This window comes from Ascaphus truei, chromosome 1, assembly GCF_040206685.1.
Source record: "Ascaphus truei isolate aAscTru1 chromosome 1, aAscTru1.hap1, whole genome shotgun sequence".
Taxonomy (NCBI): Eukaryota; Metazoa; Chordata; class Amphibia; order Anura; family Ascaphidae; genus Ascaphus; species Ascaphus truei.
Window position 1 is genome coordinate 181,377,464 of NC_134483.1, and position 18,236 is coordinate 181,395,699.

An 18,236-nucleotide genomic window follows, 5' to 3' on the forward strand; every position below is an offset into this window, starting at 1 on the left:
CTCAATGCCCCCCTTTTCTCATTCACCCAACTGCTTTCATTCAATCCTCCATCTCACTCAATCACCCATCCTCTCTCACTTAATCCCCCATCTCTCTTACTCAATCCCCCCTCCTCTCACTCAAACCCCTTTCTCTCTCAATTCCCCACTCATCTCACTCAAACCAGCTCTCTCACTCTTCCTCAATCCCCCTCCTTCAATCCCCCACTCCTCTCCCCCAATCCCTCATTCCTCTCCCTCAATCTCTCACCCCCCCTCCTCTTCCTCAATCAATTTTATCTTGGGGAGGCCTCCGGTCTCATGGCGGATGGCAAGTTTGGGCCTGACTTATGGACAGGCCCAACTTCTGGTGGCAACTTGGTACACCAGGGTGGATATTGGTGTGAGAGAGCTCCACACTACACAGAAGCCTCGGCAGCCAGACGCAGAAGTTGGGCCCGATCTTGGGCCTTTTCTAAAACATAATGCGGCCAGCCAGGCCCCCAAAGGTGCCGGGCCAGGGACACTTTCAGGGTCAAAAAAATAAATCACTGGGTCCAGGATAAACGTATGAATCAGCCCCCCCCCACCCCGAGCCCCCACACAATAGGGTTCGGGTATGAGAAGCGGGGGAATATTTGGAGGTAAGGACCTTGGGGTATAAGAAGATAATGGACGGGCAGGGGGGGGGGCGGGGTAATGATGAAGTGATAACCAGGCTCTCTAATAAAGGTTAAGCCTGTTTGCTTACCTCTGATCCGTGTTTTGAGGTGAGTGTCAGCTCTTGTTCCCAGTGATTGTATATGCATTGTGAATAATTATGCGACAATAAAGAATGTACAGTATGTGGTTTTACCTTTCCAGGAGTGACAGCAAGCAGGGATTTCTGGGCTATGAGATTCAAGGAGGTATTACGGAGAAAGTGTTGTCAGAGTGTGTCCAGCTAGCCGGGGGCCAGAGTTGCTGAAAACCCCCAAAATGTACCCGGGAATCAGGTCAGATTCCCGGATACATATAGACACATTGCTCTGTCAAAATCTCCCCTTGAAAGAGCTTGCGCGACTCACCACTAGGATTCCCTGCTTCAGCACAAACCAGAAAGGCAAATAGGGAATAGGAATGTCAGGTGTCCCTTGAATGGTCAAGGGGTCCCTGGGTAAAGGGGGAATGCCCAGTTAATGCCCAGGTTACCCAGGACCAAGTTTAGGGGTTATGGGGGTGCTCCAACCATATATATGGTTTCCGATGAAAAAATCGCCAAGGTTTTTAAATTGCCATTTTTGACAGCGTTGCTATCACGGTATGCAGAAAGTCCCGAATACCAGTGACAGCAAAATTTGCAAAAATGGTGAGTAGCTGGTGACGAGATGATCAGCCCTCTGAAAAGGGCTCACCCGGCGAGTTCTATCTGCTGCAGAGAGAGAGAGACGCCTCTCTCTGGGCAAATCTCGGCCGAAATAAAAAATATTTAATTCACATTTTATTACTATTGTAGATGAGCAGGGGGTCTCCAGAGCAGATCCGCATTGATTTCAGGTCCATGGACCCCCTGCTTCCCGAGATACAGGCCCCGTTATGGGGTGTTGGTATCTCCTATGCATTGAAATGTCCCGGTCACATGACGCGGGCCATTTACATGCATAGGAGATACAGGCACCCCATAACGGGGCCTGTATCTCAGGAAGTAGGTGGTCCCTGGACCTGAAATCAACGCATTTCTGTTCCATAGACCCCCTGCTCATCTACACTAGTAATAACATTTAAATTAAAATATGTAGAAAGTACAAATACACAACCCACCCCCTGTACCCCCACATAAAACCATTATTTATTTATTTGAACACACGATTGATAACATAGGCTGGCAGGGGTCTCCGGTCTGTTCCCACGGGTGTCCGGGGGTCCTCGGGTGGTGTCCGGGGGTCCCCGCTTGGCTGCGTTACCATTCGTGTTGTAAATAAAAATAAAGATGGCCTACATTTCACTAAATACACCTCCCACCCCCAAACACATACAGTACATTAATATGCAAACTAACTATTATCCAGGTATGGATTATAGATCATTTGCCCATTATTACACAAAACATTAGCCATGCAGCATAAATAAAGTAAATAAAAACCATTCTACTTACCCCTGCCATCATGAAGTGCATCCTCGTCAGCATACTGCAGGGCCATGTCCTCCGATGCCAGCAAGAATACATTAAAAAATAAACCTAATGGCCCCTAACCCCTTAATCACCTAAGCGGTTAATAACCGCTATAGTAATTAAGGGGTTAACCCACCTTCCCCCACTACCCACCAAGGGGGCCCAACCCCCCACCCTGGACCCACTATACCCACCCTGTATCCATTGGTTGGCATAGTATTACATCATACCCATACAATATGGGCATGATAATTTACTATAGCAGTCAATGGTCACCCTAATTCAAAAGCATGAATATCCAAAATACACAATAATAAAACATATACAGTATAACAAGCACCTAAACCCCCAAAATCAAAAATTAAAAGCACTAGCCAACCAAGCAATTACCTAAATAAAACCACTAGCTAATCAATAAAATAATTAAAACCACTAGGCAATCAATTACATAAATCATACCATTAGCCAAACAATACATTTAATACATACAGTAAAAGCCAACACAACAATCAATTCATACAACCACTAGGTATCACATACATTACAACCAGTAGCTACCAAAACACATCATTAAATAAAAACATTAACCAATCTGTAAAAAAACAAAAAAAAAAACAACAAGCCATCACAATTCAAAACAATTTAATCTAAACAATAAACCGAAATAGAGAATATAACAGTCAATAGAAGAAATGCATTAGAGGCAGGTAAGTGGAGGTTGTGCTGCGTGCCCTGAGTCTCCCTGAGGGTAGTCTGTGTGTTGCACGGACGGCGCTGACAAATCAGGTTCCTAACAGTACCCCCCTCTTCAGGAACGGCATCTGGACAGTCCTCAAAAGGTTTCTCTGGAAAACCTCCTTCTGAAGGCTCTAAGAAGAGCCGGAGTGTGAATGTCCTTTAAGGGAACCCAAGACCTCTCCTCGGCTCCAAAACCTTTCCATTGTACCAGGAACTGGAGTTGACCCTTGGACACTCTGGAATCCAATAGAGATTGAACCTCATACTCTTCGTTATTTTGGATGGTAACTGGATCCGGCTTGCGAGTCTGGTCCAGGAAGAAATGACTGGAGACGAAAGGTTTTAAGAGAGAAACATGAAAAACATTGGGGATCTTCATACTGTGTGGTAGCTGGAGGAGAAATGCCACAGGATTGATTTGTTCTAAAATAGGAAAAGGGCCCAGGAATTTAGGTGCCAATTTTGGGGATGGTACCTTTAAGTGGATAATTTTAGATGAGAGCCATACCAAATCCCCTGGCCTGTACCTGGGCGCAGGATGACTGCGGCAATCGGCCTGAAGTTTAGATCTGTGGTAGGAGTTGAGAAGGGTCGTTTGAATCCTGGACCATGCTGTTTGGAGAGAAGAAATACGTTTGTCTACGGCCGGTACCGCAGAAGGAATGTTAGAGATGGGCAAGCAGGGAGGGTGAAACCCATAATTTATCAAAAAAGGCGACTCACGGGTGGCTTCATTCTTGGCCGAATTAACAGCATACTCCGCCCAACGGAGGAGTTGAGTCAATCATCCTGGGAGTCAGATATAAAGCATCTTAGGTACTTTTCCAGGGACTGGTTAATCCTCTCTGTCTGTCCGTTGGACTGTGGGTGATATGCAGAGGAGACGGAGGAAGAGATACCCAATCTCTTAGTGAAAGTTCTCCAAAACTTGGACACAAACTGGGACCCTCTGTCAGAAACGATAGAAGGGATCCCATGAATCCGAAAAATTTGATCCGTAAAGATGGATTTGGGTAGCTCCACTATGAAATCCATAGAAATATGGGACCAGGGACGGTCGGGGACTGGATAAGGTAGGAGGAAACCTTGGGGTTTTTGACGAAGTGTCTTGTTCTGCGCGCAGATACAGTAGGATAAGTGCGGGAATATTCCAAAATATCTTGGGACATTTTGGGCCACCAAAAATTCCGGGAATAAGGTTGAAAGTCTTCATAAAACCTGGATGGCCTGCGGATTTTGAAGAATGACCCCAGGTCAGGACTTCAGGGACAAACTTGGGGGTATGAAGGGTTTGCTGTCGGGAACCACCAAGTCCTTAGGAATGCGTCTCTGAGAATGCATAATTTTATCGAGGTTCTTGAAGGTAAATGTGGCGAGAATCCTCTCCTGTGGGAGTATGGTCTCCAAGGGCTCCTCTGGTCTCTCCTCAGAGAAATGTTGTCTGGAAAGTGCATCCACCTTTACGTTCTTTGTCCCGGGAAAATACTGTAAGAAAGGTGAAAATCAAACCTGGAAAAAAAAGGGACCAACGAGCCTGTTGTGGACAAGGCATCGGGCGTTCTCGATGTAAAGAAGGTTTTTGTGATCCGTGAGGATAGTAAACGGTTCTTTCGACCCCTCCAGGAGATGTCTCCACTCTTGGAGAGCCATCTTCACAGCCAAGAGTTCCCTGTTGCCCACGTCGTAATTCTTCTCAGCCGGTGAGAATTTCTTGGAGAAGTATGCACAGGGGTGTAACTTATCTTGGGGTGTAGGTCTCTGAGACAGCACTGCCCCTTCCCCACATTCAGAGGCGTCGACTTCCAACACGAAGGGGAGATTGGTGTTAGGATGATGGAGGATAGGTGCGGATACAAATGCTTCCTTGAGTACCTTGAAAGCGGGGTGAGCCTAAGGTGACCAAGCAGATGGGACAGCCCCTTTCTTCGTAAGAGCTGTAAGGGGCACCACAATGGTAGAAAAATTACGTATAAACTTGCGATAGTAATTCGCGAAGCCCAAAAAGCTTTGTATGGCCTTGAGAGTATCGGGTCTTGGCCATTCAGTCACTGCCTGAAGTTTACTGGGATCCATCATAAAACCCTCGTCAAAAATTATGTAACCCAGGAATTGGGTAGAAGTCTGGTGGAAGGTGCACTTCTCCAGCTTGGCATAGAGATGGTGTTCATGGAGGTGAGAGAGAATGTAAGAGGTGTGGCGAATATGATCCTGGAGGTCTTGGGAAAATATCAGGATGTCATCCAAGTAAACTGTTAAAAAAATATTGAGTACCTTACGAAAAACGTTGTTGATAAAGTCCTGGAAGACTGGGGCATTACATAACCCGAAGGACATTACAAGATACTCGTAGTGGCCGCTACGTGTGTTGAATGATGTCTTCCATTCATCCCCCTGTCTGATGCGCACCAGATTATAGGCTCCACGTAGATCCAATTTGGAAAAAATCTTAGCCCCTTGTAGTTTATCAAAGAGTTCGGTAATGAGGGGAGGGGGTAACGATTTTTAACGGTGATGCGATTCAAACCCCTGTAATCAATGCAAGGCCTTAACGAGCCATCTTTCTTCTTCACGAAATAAAATCCAGCCCCTGCTGGGGAGTTGGAGGGGTGAATGAAACCCTTCTTGAGGTTTTCTTTTATATATTCATCCATGGCCTGAGACTCTGGTAGAGACAAGGGGTAGGTCTTGGATTTAGGCAAACTGTAACCTGGAACAAGATCGATCGGATAATCATAGGTCCTGTGAGGGGGCAAAAGATCCGACTGGACCTTATTGAAAATGCCCCGGAATTGAAGGTAAACGGAGGGAAGGATAATCTCAGGAATGGTGGCATTTGCCAAAAGTTGGGATGCTTCGCCTGACCTCGGTTTCCAAGTGATGGGTAAAGAGGATATCCAATCAATCAGAGGATTGTTTAGCTGTAACCATGGAAGGCCAAGGTTTATGGGTGTTCCAGGGAGCATGGATGGCATAGAGGAGTAGGGTCTCCTTGTGAGAGTGGGAGGTCAGAAGGAGAGGAGCCGTGTCTAAGAAGATGTATGCCGGGGTAAGAGGACGTCCGTCTATACCGACCAGTGCGATGGGGCTCTCCTTCCTCACGAGCGGTAAGGTTCAGCCTGGCGAAATCAAGATCCATAAAGTTTCCTCCTGCTCCTGAGTCAATGAACACTGCGGTAGAGGTATGAAAGATATCGTCCGTAAGAGAGACAGGTATGGTGAACTTCTTAGGGAATTCTCCCTTAAATAGGGGGTGAGGAGACATGACACCCAGCGAGAGCCCCTCTTTCCAAACTGGGTGTTCCCATTTCCCGGTCGCAGGACATTCCCGAACCAGGTACTCAGCGGATCTGCAGTAGAAACACAATCCCCCGGCGTTGCGGAATTGCAGTACAGGTGTGCGGATGCGTTGTACCCCCAGTTGCATCGGCTCAGGTAGTTCAAAGGCAAGACGAAGAGGAGTGGTGGTACTTGTAACCACAGGAGTACTGAGGAAGGGAGTTTGGAAATTAGAAAAACGAGAGCGCTGCGCTCGGAGCGGCGTACCTGGACGCGTTGATCCACTTGGACTGCTAGTTCGATGAGAATCTCCAATTGATCTGGCCTGGGTTGGCGAGCAAGTTCATCCTTGATGGGATCAGCTGGCCTTGCCAGAATACAGAGACGAGAGTCTCCTGTCCCCAGTTTGTCTCGGCTGTGAGAGTCTGGAACTCCACAGCATACTGCGTCACTGTGACAGGGTAAACAAAAGCCACCAGTTATATGCCTGGAAAACCTATGTCTAGTCTGCAGTGCAGCACTGACTAGGTTAACTTCAGCTGGGAACCTCAGGACAATTAGTTGGATCCCAGCTGCCTAATCAAGGTGTGTTAAAACCCAGGCTGTAGACAGATGGAGGCGGTCTGTTGAGGAGTGAGGAGTAAGCTGCTAAAGAGATTGCTAAAGAGTTTCCTGATACAAGGTCTGATTAGAAAGTAGATGAATTGTGAACTGTCTGTCCCCTGCATAGAAAAGGGCAACTGCCCTATACACTGTCTGCTTAAGAGAAACTGTTTTTGTCTGTCTGCTGAAGAAAAGCCATTTTCCTTTTGTTGCTGATGGAAAGCTATTTTTGTTTTGTGTGCTGTATATTTGCAAAGGCTAAATAAATAAGCCTTGTCCAGAAACCCGCGTGTGTAGTTGCATGTACCCTGCAACAGTCACCATTCATCACCATAGCGTGATCTGAAGGAGAGAAAAAGATGCCATCTCCCGGCGTGCTTGTTGGAACTCAGCCTTAAAGGCTGGATAATCCTGGGTAAGGTCAGAATGTCGCTCCCGGACTATAGAGGCTCAAGCCAGGGCGCTACCCGTCTGGAGGTTATAAATGTAGGCTACCTTCTTACGTCCAGTATCGAAGTGATGGGGTGACCGCTCGAGTATGGGCGGAAGTCCAAAGAAGACACACGGGTCCCATTTGCCAGCACTACCCGTTCAGTAGTAAGCCTTGACCGGATAGATTCAACGCGTTTCGCTCGCGGCTTCTTCAGGAATCGTATCCTGTCTATCACTCAACTTGATATTTATAGGCTAATAGCTCTTAACTATGATTGACTCAGAGTAATGTCCAATCAGATGCCAAAGTCGTGAATACTTAATGCTCATCCACAAAATACATGCTTTAATTACATGTCACTCGATACATAGCGACTCTTCAAAAAATACATGTGGGTAACAACATAATATTTATTAAACGGCACAACTATACTAAAAATATATGTTTAAAATGTAAAAATATAAAAAGTTCAGTGACCTAAAATAGAGTCAAGCAAAAAAGACAAGGTATAAGTAAATATATAAAAATATCCATAAAATGCTGAGAAAACAATGAACTTAAATCATACAGTACAAGAAAAGCTCCAATATCTATATCCACGTTTAAACCCGCAGGGACCAAAGTATGCATTTTATGAATCCAAAAGGTTTCAAGTTTCACAATTGGTTTAACCTATTCCTCCCCCCCCCTACAATTTGGTGGGACATGTTCTATACCTTTATACACCAAATATTTAGGGTCGGAATTGTGATATCATTTGAAATGTTTAGATACACTATGGAAAATAACACCTTTTTTGATGTTTCCCAGGTGTTCTAATATTCTGACCCATAAGGGTCTGGAGGTGCATCCTATGTACTGGAGGCCACACGGGCACTCCAGTACATATATCACATAGGTAGATTTATAATTAATGTAACTCTCTATAGAGAATATTTCATTAGTCTGGTTGGAACTACATTTAAACTTTTCATGGTCCTTATGTTTACATGCTTTGCATATTACAAAGCCATAGAAGCCTTTTGTTTTATCTAACCATTTTGAATGGGTCATTTTCTTATTCATAAAAGTTATGGGGGCAAGTATCCCTTTTAGATTTGGTGCTTTGCTAAAGTAACAACAGATTTCTCTGGTAAATGATCCCTTAGCACAGGGTCATTCTTCAAAATATGCCAGTGTTTAGATAGAATGTTTTAAATCTGTTCTGCCTCCCGGTTATATTCTGTGATGAATGACATGTTAACTTTCACATCATTAGTTGTTTTCTTTCTAACAGTCATTAGTCCGCTTCTATTCACTCTCTCTGTTTTCATTAAAGCTTTATTAATAGTATTTTCACTGTAATTCCTTTTGCGAAATTTATTAACCAAAAAATCTGATTGTTTAACATATAATCATTATCAGTACAATTCTGTTTAATACGACGCAACTGGAATATTTGTAATCTAATTTGAATCATAACAGCTTGACACTAGGAAATAATTATTAGAGTCCACTGATTTGAAATTTGTTTAGTTTTTAGCTTCCCGCTTTCTACATATAACACCAAATCCAAGAATTCCAACTCCACTGCACTGATCTTGGAAGTAAGATTTAAATCGTTATTGTTCAGGAAAACCAAAAAAGTGTTTAAGGAGTCATAGTCTCCCTGCCAGATAAATATAATGTCATCGATGAAACGACGCCAGATGACCAGCTCCGCACTGAACTGCACGTTGGACCAAATGACCTCCTCCTCCCATTGGCCCAGGAAAATATTTGCATAGCTCGGTGCGAACCTGGCCCTCAGGGCTGTTCTACGCTTCTATAGAAAAAATCTGTCATCGAACCAAAAATAATTTTTCTCTAATATGAATTTTATACAGTCCATAATGAATTTAACCTGTTCTTCTTTTAGTTCTTTATCTTTTTTAAGTATTCTCTCTACTATATCACACCCATCACTATGAGCTATAGACATGTAGAGAGAAGTTACATCTGAGGTAACTAGTATAAAATTCTCTTTCCAAATAATTTAGTCCAAAGACTTAATAATATCAGTTGAATCACGAATGTAAGATTTCAGTGTTTTCACATATTTCTGCAAGAAACAATCACTATATTGAGAGAGATTTTTTGTCAGCCACTTTATACCAGAAATTATTGGTCTTCCAAGTGGGCATTTTATATCCTTGTGAATATTCAGAAGAAAATAGAATAAAGGCAGTTTGGATTTGTCCTTACACAAGTATTTAAACTCATTTTCATTTAGTATTCCTCGTGTTTTACCTTCTAACAATAATATTTTCAAATCTTTAAAGAAATCTCCTGTAGGGTTATGATCCAGTACTTGGTAGGTATTAGTATCATTCAATATCCTATTTGCCTCTTTCAAGTAATAACTTTTATCCAGGATCACGACCCCCCCCTTCCTTTATCAGCTTGTTTAATTATAATCTTTAGGATCCTTAAGAATTTCTAAAGCTTCTCTTCCAGTTTTAGTTAGATTATGTTTAAATTTAGAATGACTACTCTCTGTAGCCTTCTCGTGGCTAGGATAGAACGTTGGTTTGGGTTTAAGTCATGTATGAATAAATGTATCATTATTTTTATTCAATGGTAACTTCATATTCGAATCAGTCTTAATTCTTTTCTCAGACTCAACTTTAAAAAAAAATTTTTAACAGTCATTTTACGTAAAAATTTGTTTGCATCAATTAACAGTTTAAAATTATTTGGTCCAACAGTGGGTGCAAAGGTGAGTCCTTATGCTATGACATTATTCTGAAATGGAGTAAGTGTCACTTTACTTAAGTTAAAAATGTTTTTATTTACATCATTTATACATCTTTTAACTATCTTCTTCCTTCTCTCCCCGCTCTCCTCTTGTGCTCGTCTTCTTTTTGGGCCTACTGGGGAGTCTATCTCTTCCAGGGGTGAAAAACGATTTTTCGTTTCCCATGAAGTGGTAGACTCTCGTGCCCCTAAAAAAATCCCTTGAGTTTTAATTTTTTCTCTCGTTAGTACTTCTAAAACTACTCATGTTTCTATCTCTATAAGACTCAGATTGAACATTATTATCTTTCCTTGTGGTTTAGATTTCTGATAGGATTGATGACCCTTATTCTCTATATTCTGCAATTGTTTAGAATCCCCCCCCCCCTTCCTTGCTTGTTCTTTTTTTTTTAAGGTTTCTTGCTTTCTAGTCTGCTCTTTTCCGTCACATGTCTTTCTTTGTGTGTATTGGGCTCAAAGGGTTTCTTGATTACCCAATTCCTTTGATTTCCTTTCTAATAGGCTACCTCACCATGTGTAAACTTTTTTGTTTGATATATACTATTTTTTTATCTAAAATGTATATTCTTTTTTGAAGAATCGCATCATTGTTCTGAAAAACCTGATGGCTAACAAAGGGCTCCAATTTTTCCTTTATGACATTGATGTCCATAAGATAGAGAAGGTAGGAGTGAAACCCCAAAGTGATGCTCACTAAGAAAAGTCCATATACAAAAACATATGAAAATGAGTCTAAGCATATAAAAGAATCCCAGACAGTGTAATTAGATATTAGAGGAGATGTCCCACAATGTCAGCAAAAAATACGGAATTCACTTTAAAGCACTTTGTATATTCGTTTAAGAACTCTCGCTTAACTAGACCAATCCCTAAGGCACAAAATTGTTAACTCTGCAACATTATAGCATAGTAGCACATATTAATTGTGAAAAAAGAGTGATTCTTTGTATTGAAGATTTTTACTCTGGACATTACTCTGAGCCAATCATAGTGAAGAGCTATTAGCCTATAAATATCATGTTGAGTTATAGACATGATACAGTATGATTCAAGAAGAAGCTATGAGCGAAACGTTTTGTATTTGTCCGGTCAAGCCTGACTACTGAATGGGGAGTGCTGGCAAATGGGACCTAGGCATCTTCTTTGGACTCCTGCCCATACTTGATCCATCACCGGACGTTACGTGGAGTGTATTAACGTTTATATGTTGTGATACAATAAATCTTTGATTCATACTACACTATGAAAGCCTTTTTCTTTGCATGTTCTTGAATGATACAAGAGGATATATACATATTGATGTAAGAGTTTCATACTGATGTCCAGTCTGCTGCTGTGATGATGGTCACATTGGTTTCATATCCGATGTCTGGGTAGAAACATTGGCACCAAGCTGGTAGTCCAGTGACACCCAGAACATCGGTCCGGAAAGACCCAGCTCATCATACCGTGCACAAGCATACATACATTTCAAACACAGTGCTCAACAAAATATACATTTTTATACTTTCCTAAGTCTTTTGGTTATGGGGAATAGAATAAGAAGTTGCACTTTATTTCTTACTAGCCATATTTCCCACACACTATAAACTAGACTTAGATTTTAAACCTCCTCACAACCATATCTAAGGTTGGAGCACCCCCCGAACAACTATACCGGTTTCTGGGTGACCTGGGCATTAACTGGACATACCCCCTTTACCTAGGGACCCGTTGGCTGTACCAGGGACACCTCACATCCCTATGCCCTATTCACCTTTCTGGTCTGTGCTGAAGCAGGTAATCCTGACAGTGAGTCGCACAAGCGTTTTCAAGGGGAGATTTTGCCGGAGCAATGTGTCTATATGTATCTGGGAATCCAACCTGATTCACAGGTACATTTTTGGGGTATTCAGCAACTCTGGACCCTGACTAGCAAGACACAATCTGACAACACTTTCTCCATAAAAACCCCCTTGAAACTCATAGCCTATCAATCTCTGCTTGCTGTCACTCCTGGAAAGGTAAAAAAACAATACATTCTTTATTGTAGCATAATTATTCACAATTCATATACAATCACTGGGCTCAAGAGCTGACACTCCTGAACTCCAAAACACGGATCAGAGGTAACCAAATGGGCTTAACCTTTATTAGTGAGCCTGGTCACCCCTTCATCATCAAATAGGGATATAAAGAGGTAATGGGTTGGAGAGGGGAGATATGAGGAGGTAATGGGTCAGGGGGGTTAAAGAGGTAATAGTTCATGGGGGGGCATAAGGAAGTTGTTATTCGAGGGGAGAATATAAGTAGATAATGTGTGGGGGTTTATAAAGAGGTAATGGCCTGGGGAGATGTGTATAAGGGGTTACTGGGCCTGGGGAGGGGGTTAAAAGGGGGTACAGGGCATGTAGGGGAGGGGGGATGTAGGGGTTCTGGGCCTGAAGAGGGGGGCACTGGGTCTGCCAAGTTGGGTAAAAGGGGGTACAAGGCATTCTGGTGATTTTGGGCCCGGTGATGGATATAAGGGGGTACTGGGTATGGGGAGGATAAAATTAGGTAATTGGGCAGTGAGCATAGTGGGCTTATCTGGGGCACTTGGATGGACCTACAGGCACAGTAGAGGCCCACAAAATGAGAGCCTGGGGAATCCCCCGATCCAGGAGGGCATAGTCCAGCAAAGGGAGGGCCCTGCAGGGTGGGCCAGGGGAAATGGGAGGGCCCTACATGGGGGCTTAAAGAAGGGTAGGGCCCTGCAGTGGAGCCCAGGGGAATGGGAGGCCCTTGCAGGGGGGGCCAGGGGAAGGGTAGGCCCTGCTGGTGGGCCTGTGGAAGAGGAGGCCCTGCATGGAAGGAAAGAAAGGGAGGAAGAGGAGGCCCTGCATTGGAGGCCAGAAGAAGGGGAGGGCTCTTCAGGGGAGGCCTGGGGAAGGGGAGGGCCCTGCAGGGGGGACCTGGGGAAGGGGTGGGCCCTGTGTGGGAGACTTTGTGAAGTACTTCTTGCCTGTACAGGTGCAGTCAGTAAACTCTAGTGTCGCTGACAGGGGTGGCTGGCCCCCTTGACTGACCGGGCCAAGGACACTTGTCCTAGGTCTCCCTTCCTGTTGGCCTCCCTGCTTATAGCATTTTACTGGGTACAATTGGCTTACAGTAACAAGTTCACTTATTTGTAACTTGTTAAAACACACTTTTAGTGCTTCTTTATATGTAACAAATTAACAGACAATGAGTGTATCTAGAGAGGTACACAGAAATAGAATCCCTTTATAGGCGCACCGCAGACCGTTATGGAATAAATGTGGTCAGGGGAAAAATGTGTTTAGCAAAATAATAAATATTTTAATCAAATTTTGTGATTGTGCAATAAAAATAGCAAATAATAAAGAAACAGTATTTACTATATTAAAAGACACTAGTTATGTCACAGAAGTAGGACCAGAGGAATTATTCTGGGCCCTTCAGCAGGTATAGCTAATGTTAATTCACTGTTGTGTATTAGATGTTGAGTATATCTTTGTAGTACATCAAGGTAGATCAATGTATATCCTGTAGTGGATGTGAGCCACTCAAATGTGACATCTGGTGGTGCTGGAATGTATTACACCCCATGCCTTAAGCTTAGTTCTTTTATGTTTCTGGACTTTAGTGATGTCATAGACAGTGTGTGGTCCCGCGAGTAGATGCACCGCCAGAATCAGCCATGCACCCAGCCTCTGTAGACAGAGGGTCCCCAGCTGCTCTGTGTGGCCAGCTGGGTGAGTATTGTGTTGGTGGGGATATAGATATACCCTGATAGTGTGTTGTTGCCTCGCTCTGATTATATGTATGGTGTTCCGGCACTGATGGGGTTAATGCCCACCATGCATATAAAGATATTGCTCTGTGTGTTTTTAGCTGGTCGCACAGGCACACTGTAGTTTTGGGACTATAGACAGACTTATTTGAAAGGGGTCTGCGTTTATTTCGGTGAAAATTTGCCGTGTAGCCCCTTGCGCCCTTTGGTTTTTGCCCCGTGGACCCCGTGCATATACACTGAAATATCGGGGAGTACACAAATAGTGTTATTGTGTCCGGCACTCTTCTGAATGTGCCTGCTGGGTATGTATCTAATTACAAAAAGTATGGCTATATTTCAAAGAGTATGGCCATACATTTATATGCTCCGCAGTGTTTCATTCAAATCAATGATTCCTGCAGTGGCCCATAATAGCGGGAGGCAGTCCCACAATGTGGTGGCTTATCAGGTCATTTTGTTACATGTAGTTACATGTTAAGGGAGTCCGAGGTACATAGAGGCTAGAATAGGGCAGATATACAGTTAGTGGTCTAAGTGAAAGTATATTGGCTAGTAGCACAGCCCTGTTAAACACAGAGCTAACACCTCTTTAACTGGGTGTATCAAGTCAGAGGTCCATATAATGAATTACAAGCTTGTTGTGCAGCGTTGTAGTGAAACAGTGAAAACATAGAGCTATGCTCTTGACTGCTGTAGAAAAATTTTAATCAATAAGATATCGGCAGAGACCCGACATGCTGCATGTTTCGTCGCTAACTTGCGACTTCTTCCGGGGACCCCGGAAGAAGTCGCAAGTTAGCGACGAAACATGCAGCATGTCGGGTCTCTGCCGATATCTTATTGATTAAAAATTTTCTACAGCAGTCAAGAGCATAGCTCTATGTTTTCACTGTTTCACTACAACGCTGCACAACAAGCTTGTAATTCATTATATGGACCTCTGACTTGATACACCCAGTTAAAGAGGTGTTAGCTCTGTGTTTAACAGGGCTGTGCTACTAGCCAATATACTTTCACTTAGACCACTAACTGTATATCTGCCCTATTCTAGCCTCTATGTACCTCGGACTCCCTTAACATGTAACTACATGTAACAAAATGACCTGATAAGCCACCACATTGTGGGACTGCCTCCCGCTATTATGGGCCACTGCAGGAATCATTGATTTGAATGAAACACTGCGGAGCATATAAATGTATGGCCATACTCTTTGAAATATAGCCATACTTTTTGTAATTAGATACATACCCAGCAGGCACATTCAGAAGAGTGCCGGACACAATAACACTATTTGTGTACTCCCCGATATTTCAGTGTATATGCACGGGGTCCACGGGGCAAAAACCAAAGGGCGCAAGGGGCTACACGGCAAATTTTCACCGAAATAAACGCAGACCCCTTTCAAATAAGTCTGTCTATAGTCCCAAAACTACAGTGTGCCTGTGCGACCAGCTAAAAACACACAGAGCAATATCTTTATATGCATGGTGGGCATTAACCCCATCAGTGCCGGAACACCATACATATAATCAGAGCGAGGCAACAACACACTATCAGGGTATATCTATATCCCCACCAACACAATACTCACCCAGCTGGCCACACAGAGCAGCTGGGGACCCTCTGTCTACAGAGGCTGGGTGCATGGCTGATTCTGGCGGTGCATCTACTCGCGGGACCACACACTGTCTATGACATCACTAAAGTCCAGAGACATAAAAGAACTAAGCTTAAGGCATAGGGTGTAATACATTCCAGCACCACCAGATGTCACATTTGAGTGGCTCACATCCACTACAGGATATACATTGATCTACCTTGATGTACTACAAAGATATACTCAACATCTAATACACAACAGTGAATTAACATTAGCTATACCTGCTGAAGGGCCCAGAATAATTCCTCTGGTCCTACTTCTGTGACATAACTAGTGTCTTTTAATATAGTAAATACTGTTTCTTTATTATTTGCTATTTTTATTGCACAATCACAAAATTTGATTAAAATATTTATTATTTTGCTAAACACATTTTTCCCCTGACCACATTTATTCCATAACGGTCTGCGGTGCGCCTATAAAGGGATTCTATCTCTGTGTACCTCTCTAGATACACTCATTGTCTGTTCATATACCCACTCCCTAGGCAGCACGCCCTTACCAACAAGGGGTTTTCGAGCGAGGTTTCTATCTATTGCTATCTATGTAACAAATTAATAACATAAAAGCAAGTATTGTTTTCTGGTTTAGCATGTTCTTTTCATTCATCATTATGCTTCATAAAGAAATTGGGTTAATGTATTATGTTTTCTATACTCACTCCAAATGATATATACGCTCCCAGGACACTGCCTGCAATTGTAGCAAATCCTGCTGTCATAACTGCATGGATTTCCGACTTTGTTAAATGTTCTAAATACGGTCGGATCAAAAGAGGTGATTCAGTCTAAAATATAAAAGATTAAAAAGTATGCTATACAGAGCATGATACTATATATTAGACATAACATGTATTTTACAGCATATGAAATTGTGGTATTTATTTACCAAGCCTCATAAGCAACCTTCTGCATTTAAATATTATTTTTAATATTACGATGAGAATGTGCTTCATGGTCTTTTATGCTTATTGTTTGGATTTTTAGTTGGCTATTGTATCAACTAAACTATATATGTTCTTCAGATCTCAGTTTTGGACCCACTTATCATTATGTATACTTTACACCAGTCCTCAAGACCCCCCAGCAGGATATCCCTGCTTCAGCACAGGTGGTGCCATTTTCAACTGAGCCACTTTTTGAGCACCTGTGTTGAAGCAGGGATATCCTTAAACCTGACCTGTTGGTGGCACTTGAGGGCTGGAGTTCAGAACCCCTGACTTACACACTCATAATGGATGATCATTTGGCTTGCAGTACAGTGCTGTATCTAATTGCCACTCATCAATTGTCTCATGGACAGTCATCTGCTTCTCTAAATCCAGTATGTACCCTGTACAAGACAAAGTTGCTTTTAATGTCTCAGTTTCCTCTTTTTCTGTAAGATTAGATAAACAGGTTGCTTAGGCATTACAGTTGTGGCCTCCCTGTGCTTCTCTCACTCAAATTCAAACTGTTTATTATACTGTATGTTGCCCTTTCTTCCTCAGTGTCATTGCTAGAACATGTTCCATTCCACTCTTTTACAATTTTTAAGTTTAGGTTTAATATTATTTTGTGAACATTTGACTTATCCTACATAGGATCCAATCAGCAACAATTAGCAGCATACCTTGATTTTTTTGTCATGGCAAAAAAGTTTAATCACATCTAAGATGTAGATCTGCATTGACAAGTTTGACAAGTGCAATGTATGCAGCTGTGCATGAAAAGTGACCAAAATGTGATTCTCAAAATTAAATATGCCACAAAATAGCAATACTATATACACTAGTGCCTTTTCTCTTGATAAGTGAATAGCGCTTGTAGAGGAATAATAAATGCAAGATTATTGCCCATTCCTATTGTATCTTTAGCTACAGCAATATAGGCAAAATAGGCCAGTCAAACTTATAGTAAGATGGAATAGCAATCATTCATAATTTTAAACTATTTGAATAGCAAATTTAAGTGCCTTAAGTAAAGAAAACAAACAGACAATGTACAATTTACAACCTCCCTTGGTGTGTGTTTTTTATTCTATTGGTTATATATCGCTGTGATAGTTTATAAATTGTTGATCAAACCAGATTCGGAAACAATTAATTGCTCTTTGCTTTTCTGGTTACTATCTGTTTGCCAAAGTATCACAATTTGTAACAAATAGCTATGATTCTAGACCTGAAGGAAAGCACTATGAGGGTTTTGACATGACAAATAGGACTTAGAACAAGTACTCTACTTTAGTCTGACATATTTACATTCTTCTTTAGGCTTAACCTTCTTAATGAGAATGTGAAATTAATTGAACTCCTGGATTAAACACGCAGAATAAAAGCCATGTTTGACTTAATCATCCAGATTCTCATCAAATACAACAGTGCAATGATACAGTTACATCATCTACGTATCTGAGATCTGGTTATCATTATTGAACTAAAATAATATATGCGTTATTGGTTAGCACAGTAGTATGTTGTCAAACGAACACATTTCTTTTCTGCAGGGCATTTGGATAATTCTTACATGAAGTAGAAAGCACTCAGTCACCTTGCTGGAGATCTCATCTTCAATGATTTTGTTATAGCGAGTAACACATACCATTCCATTACATCTCTCACACTGAGGTGTTTGATTCTACAAGGCAATCGTTCTATTCTGTTCTTTAAAAAAGCCATGGCTGACAATGACATGCATAAATCGAATAAGGGATAAGGAGAAAAAGGTATTCTCATACCTGTCCTACGAATATGTTTCCAGCTGCAACCAGTGACTCTGTTGGAGAAGTTCCCATGGTAACTTGCATTACCCACCCAACCTTTAAATTAAAGTGACATAAAACAGGCCATAAAGATTACAGCTTAAA

The 18,236-nt window shown here is 42.3% G+C and overlaps 1 protein-coding gene across 2 annotated transcripts in view; it reads right to left on the reverse strand.

Annotated features, from left to right (window-relative positions):
* SLC28A3 (solute carrier family 28 member 3) overlaps positions 1 to 18,236 on the reverse strand; it is a 147,059-nt gene that overhangs the window by 16,242 nt on the left and 112,581 nt on the right. For both annotated transcript variants that reach the window (XM_075598943.1, XM_075598949.1), the window contains 2 exons: positions 18,108 to 18,188; positions 16,054 to 16,179 (listed from right to left, as the gene is read on the reverse strand). In XM_075598943.1, coding sequence (XP_075455058.1) covers positions 16,054 to 16,179; positions 18,108 to 18,188 — 207 coding nt within the window. The remainder of the gene's footprint in view (positions 1 to 16,053; positions 16,180 to 18,107; positions 18,189 to 18,236) is intronic.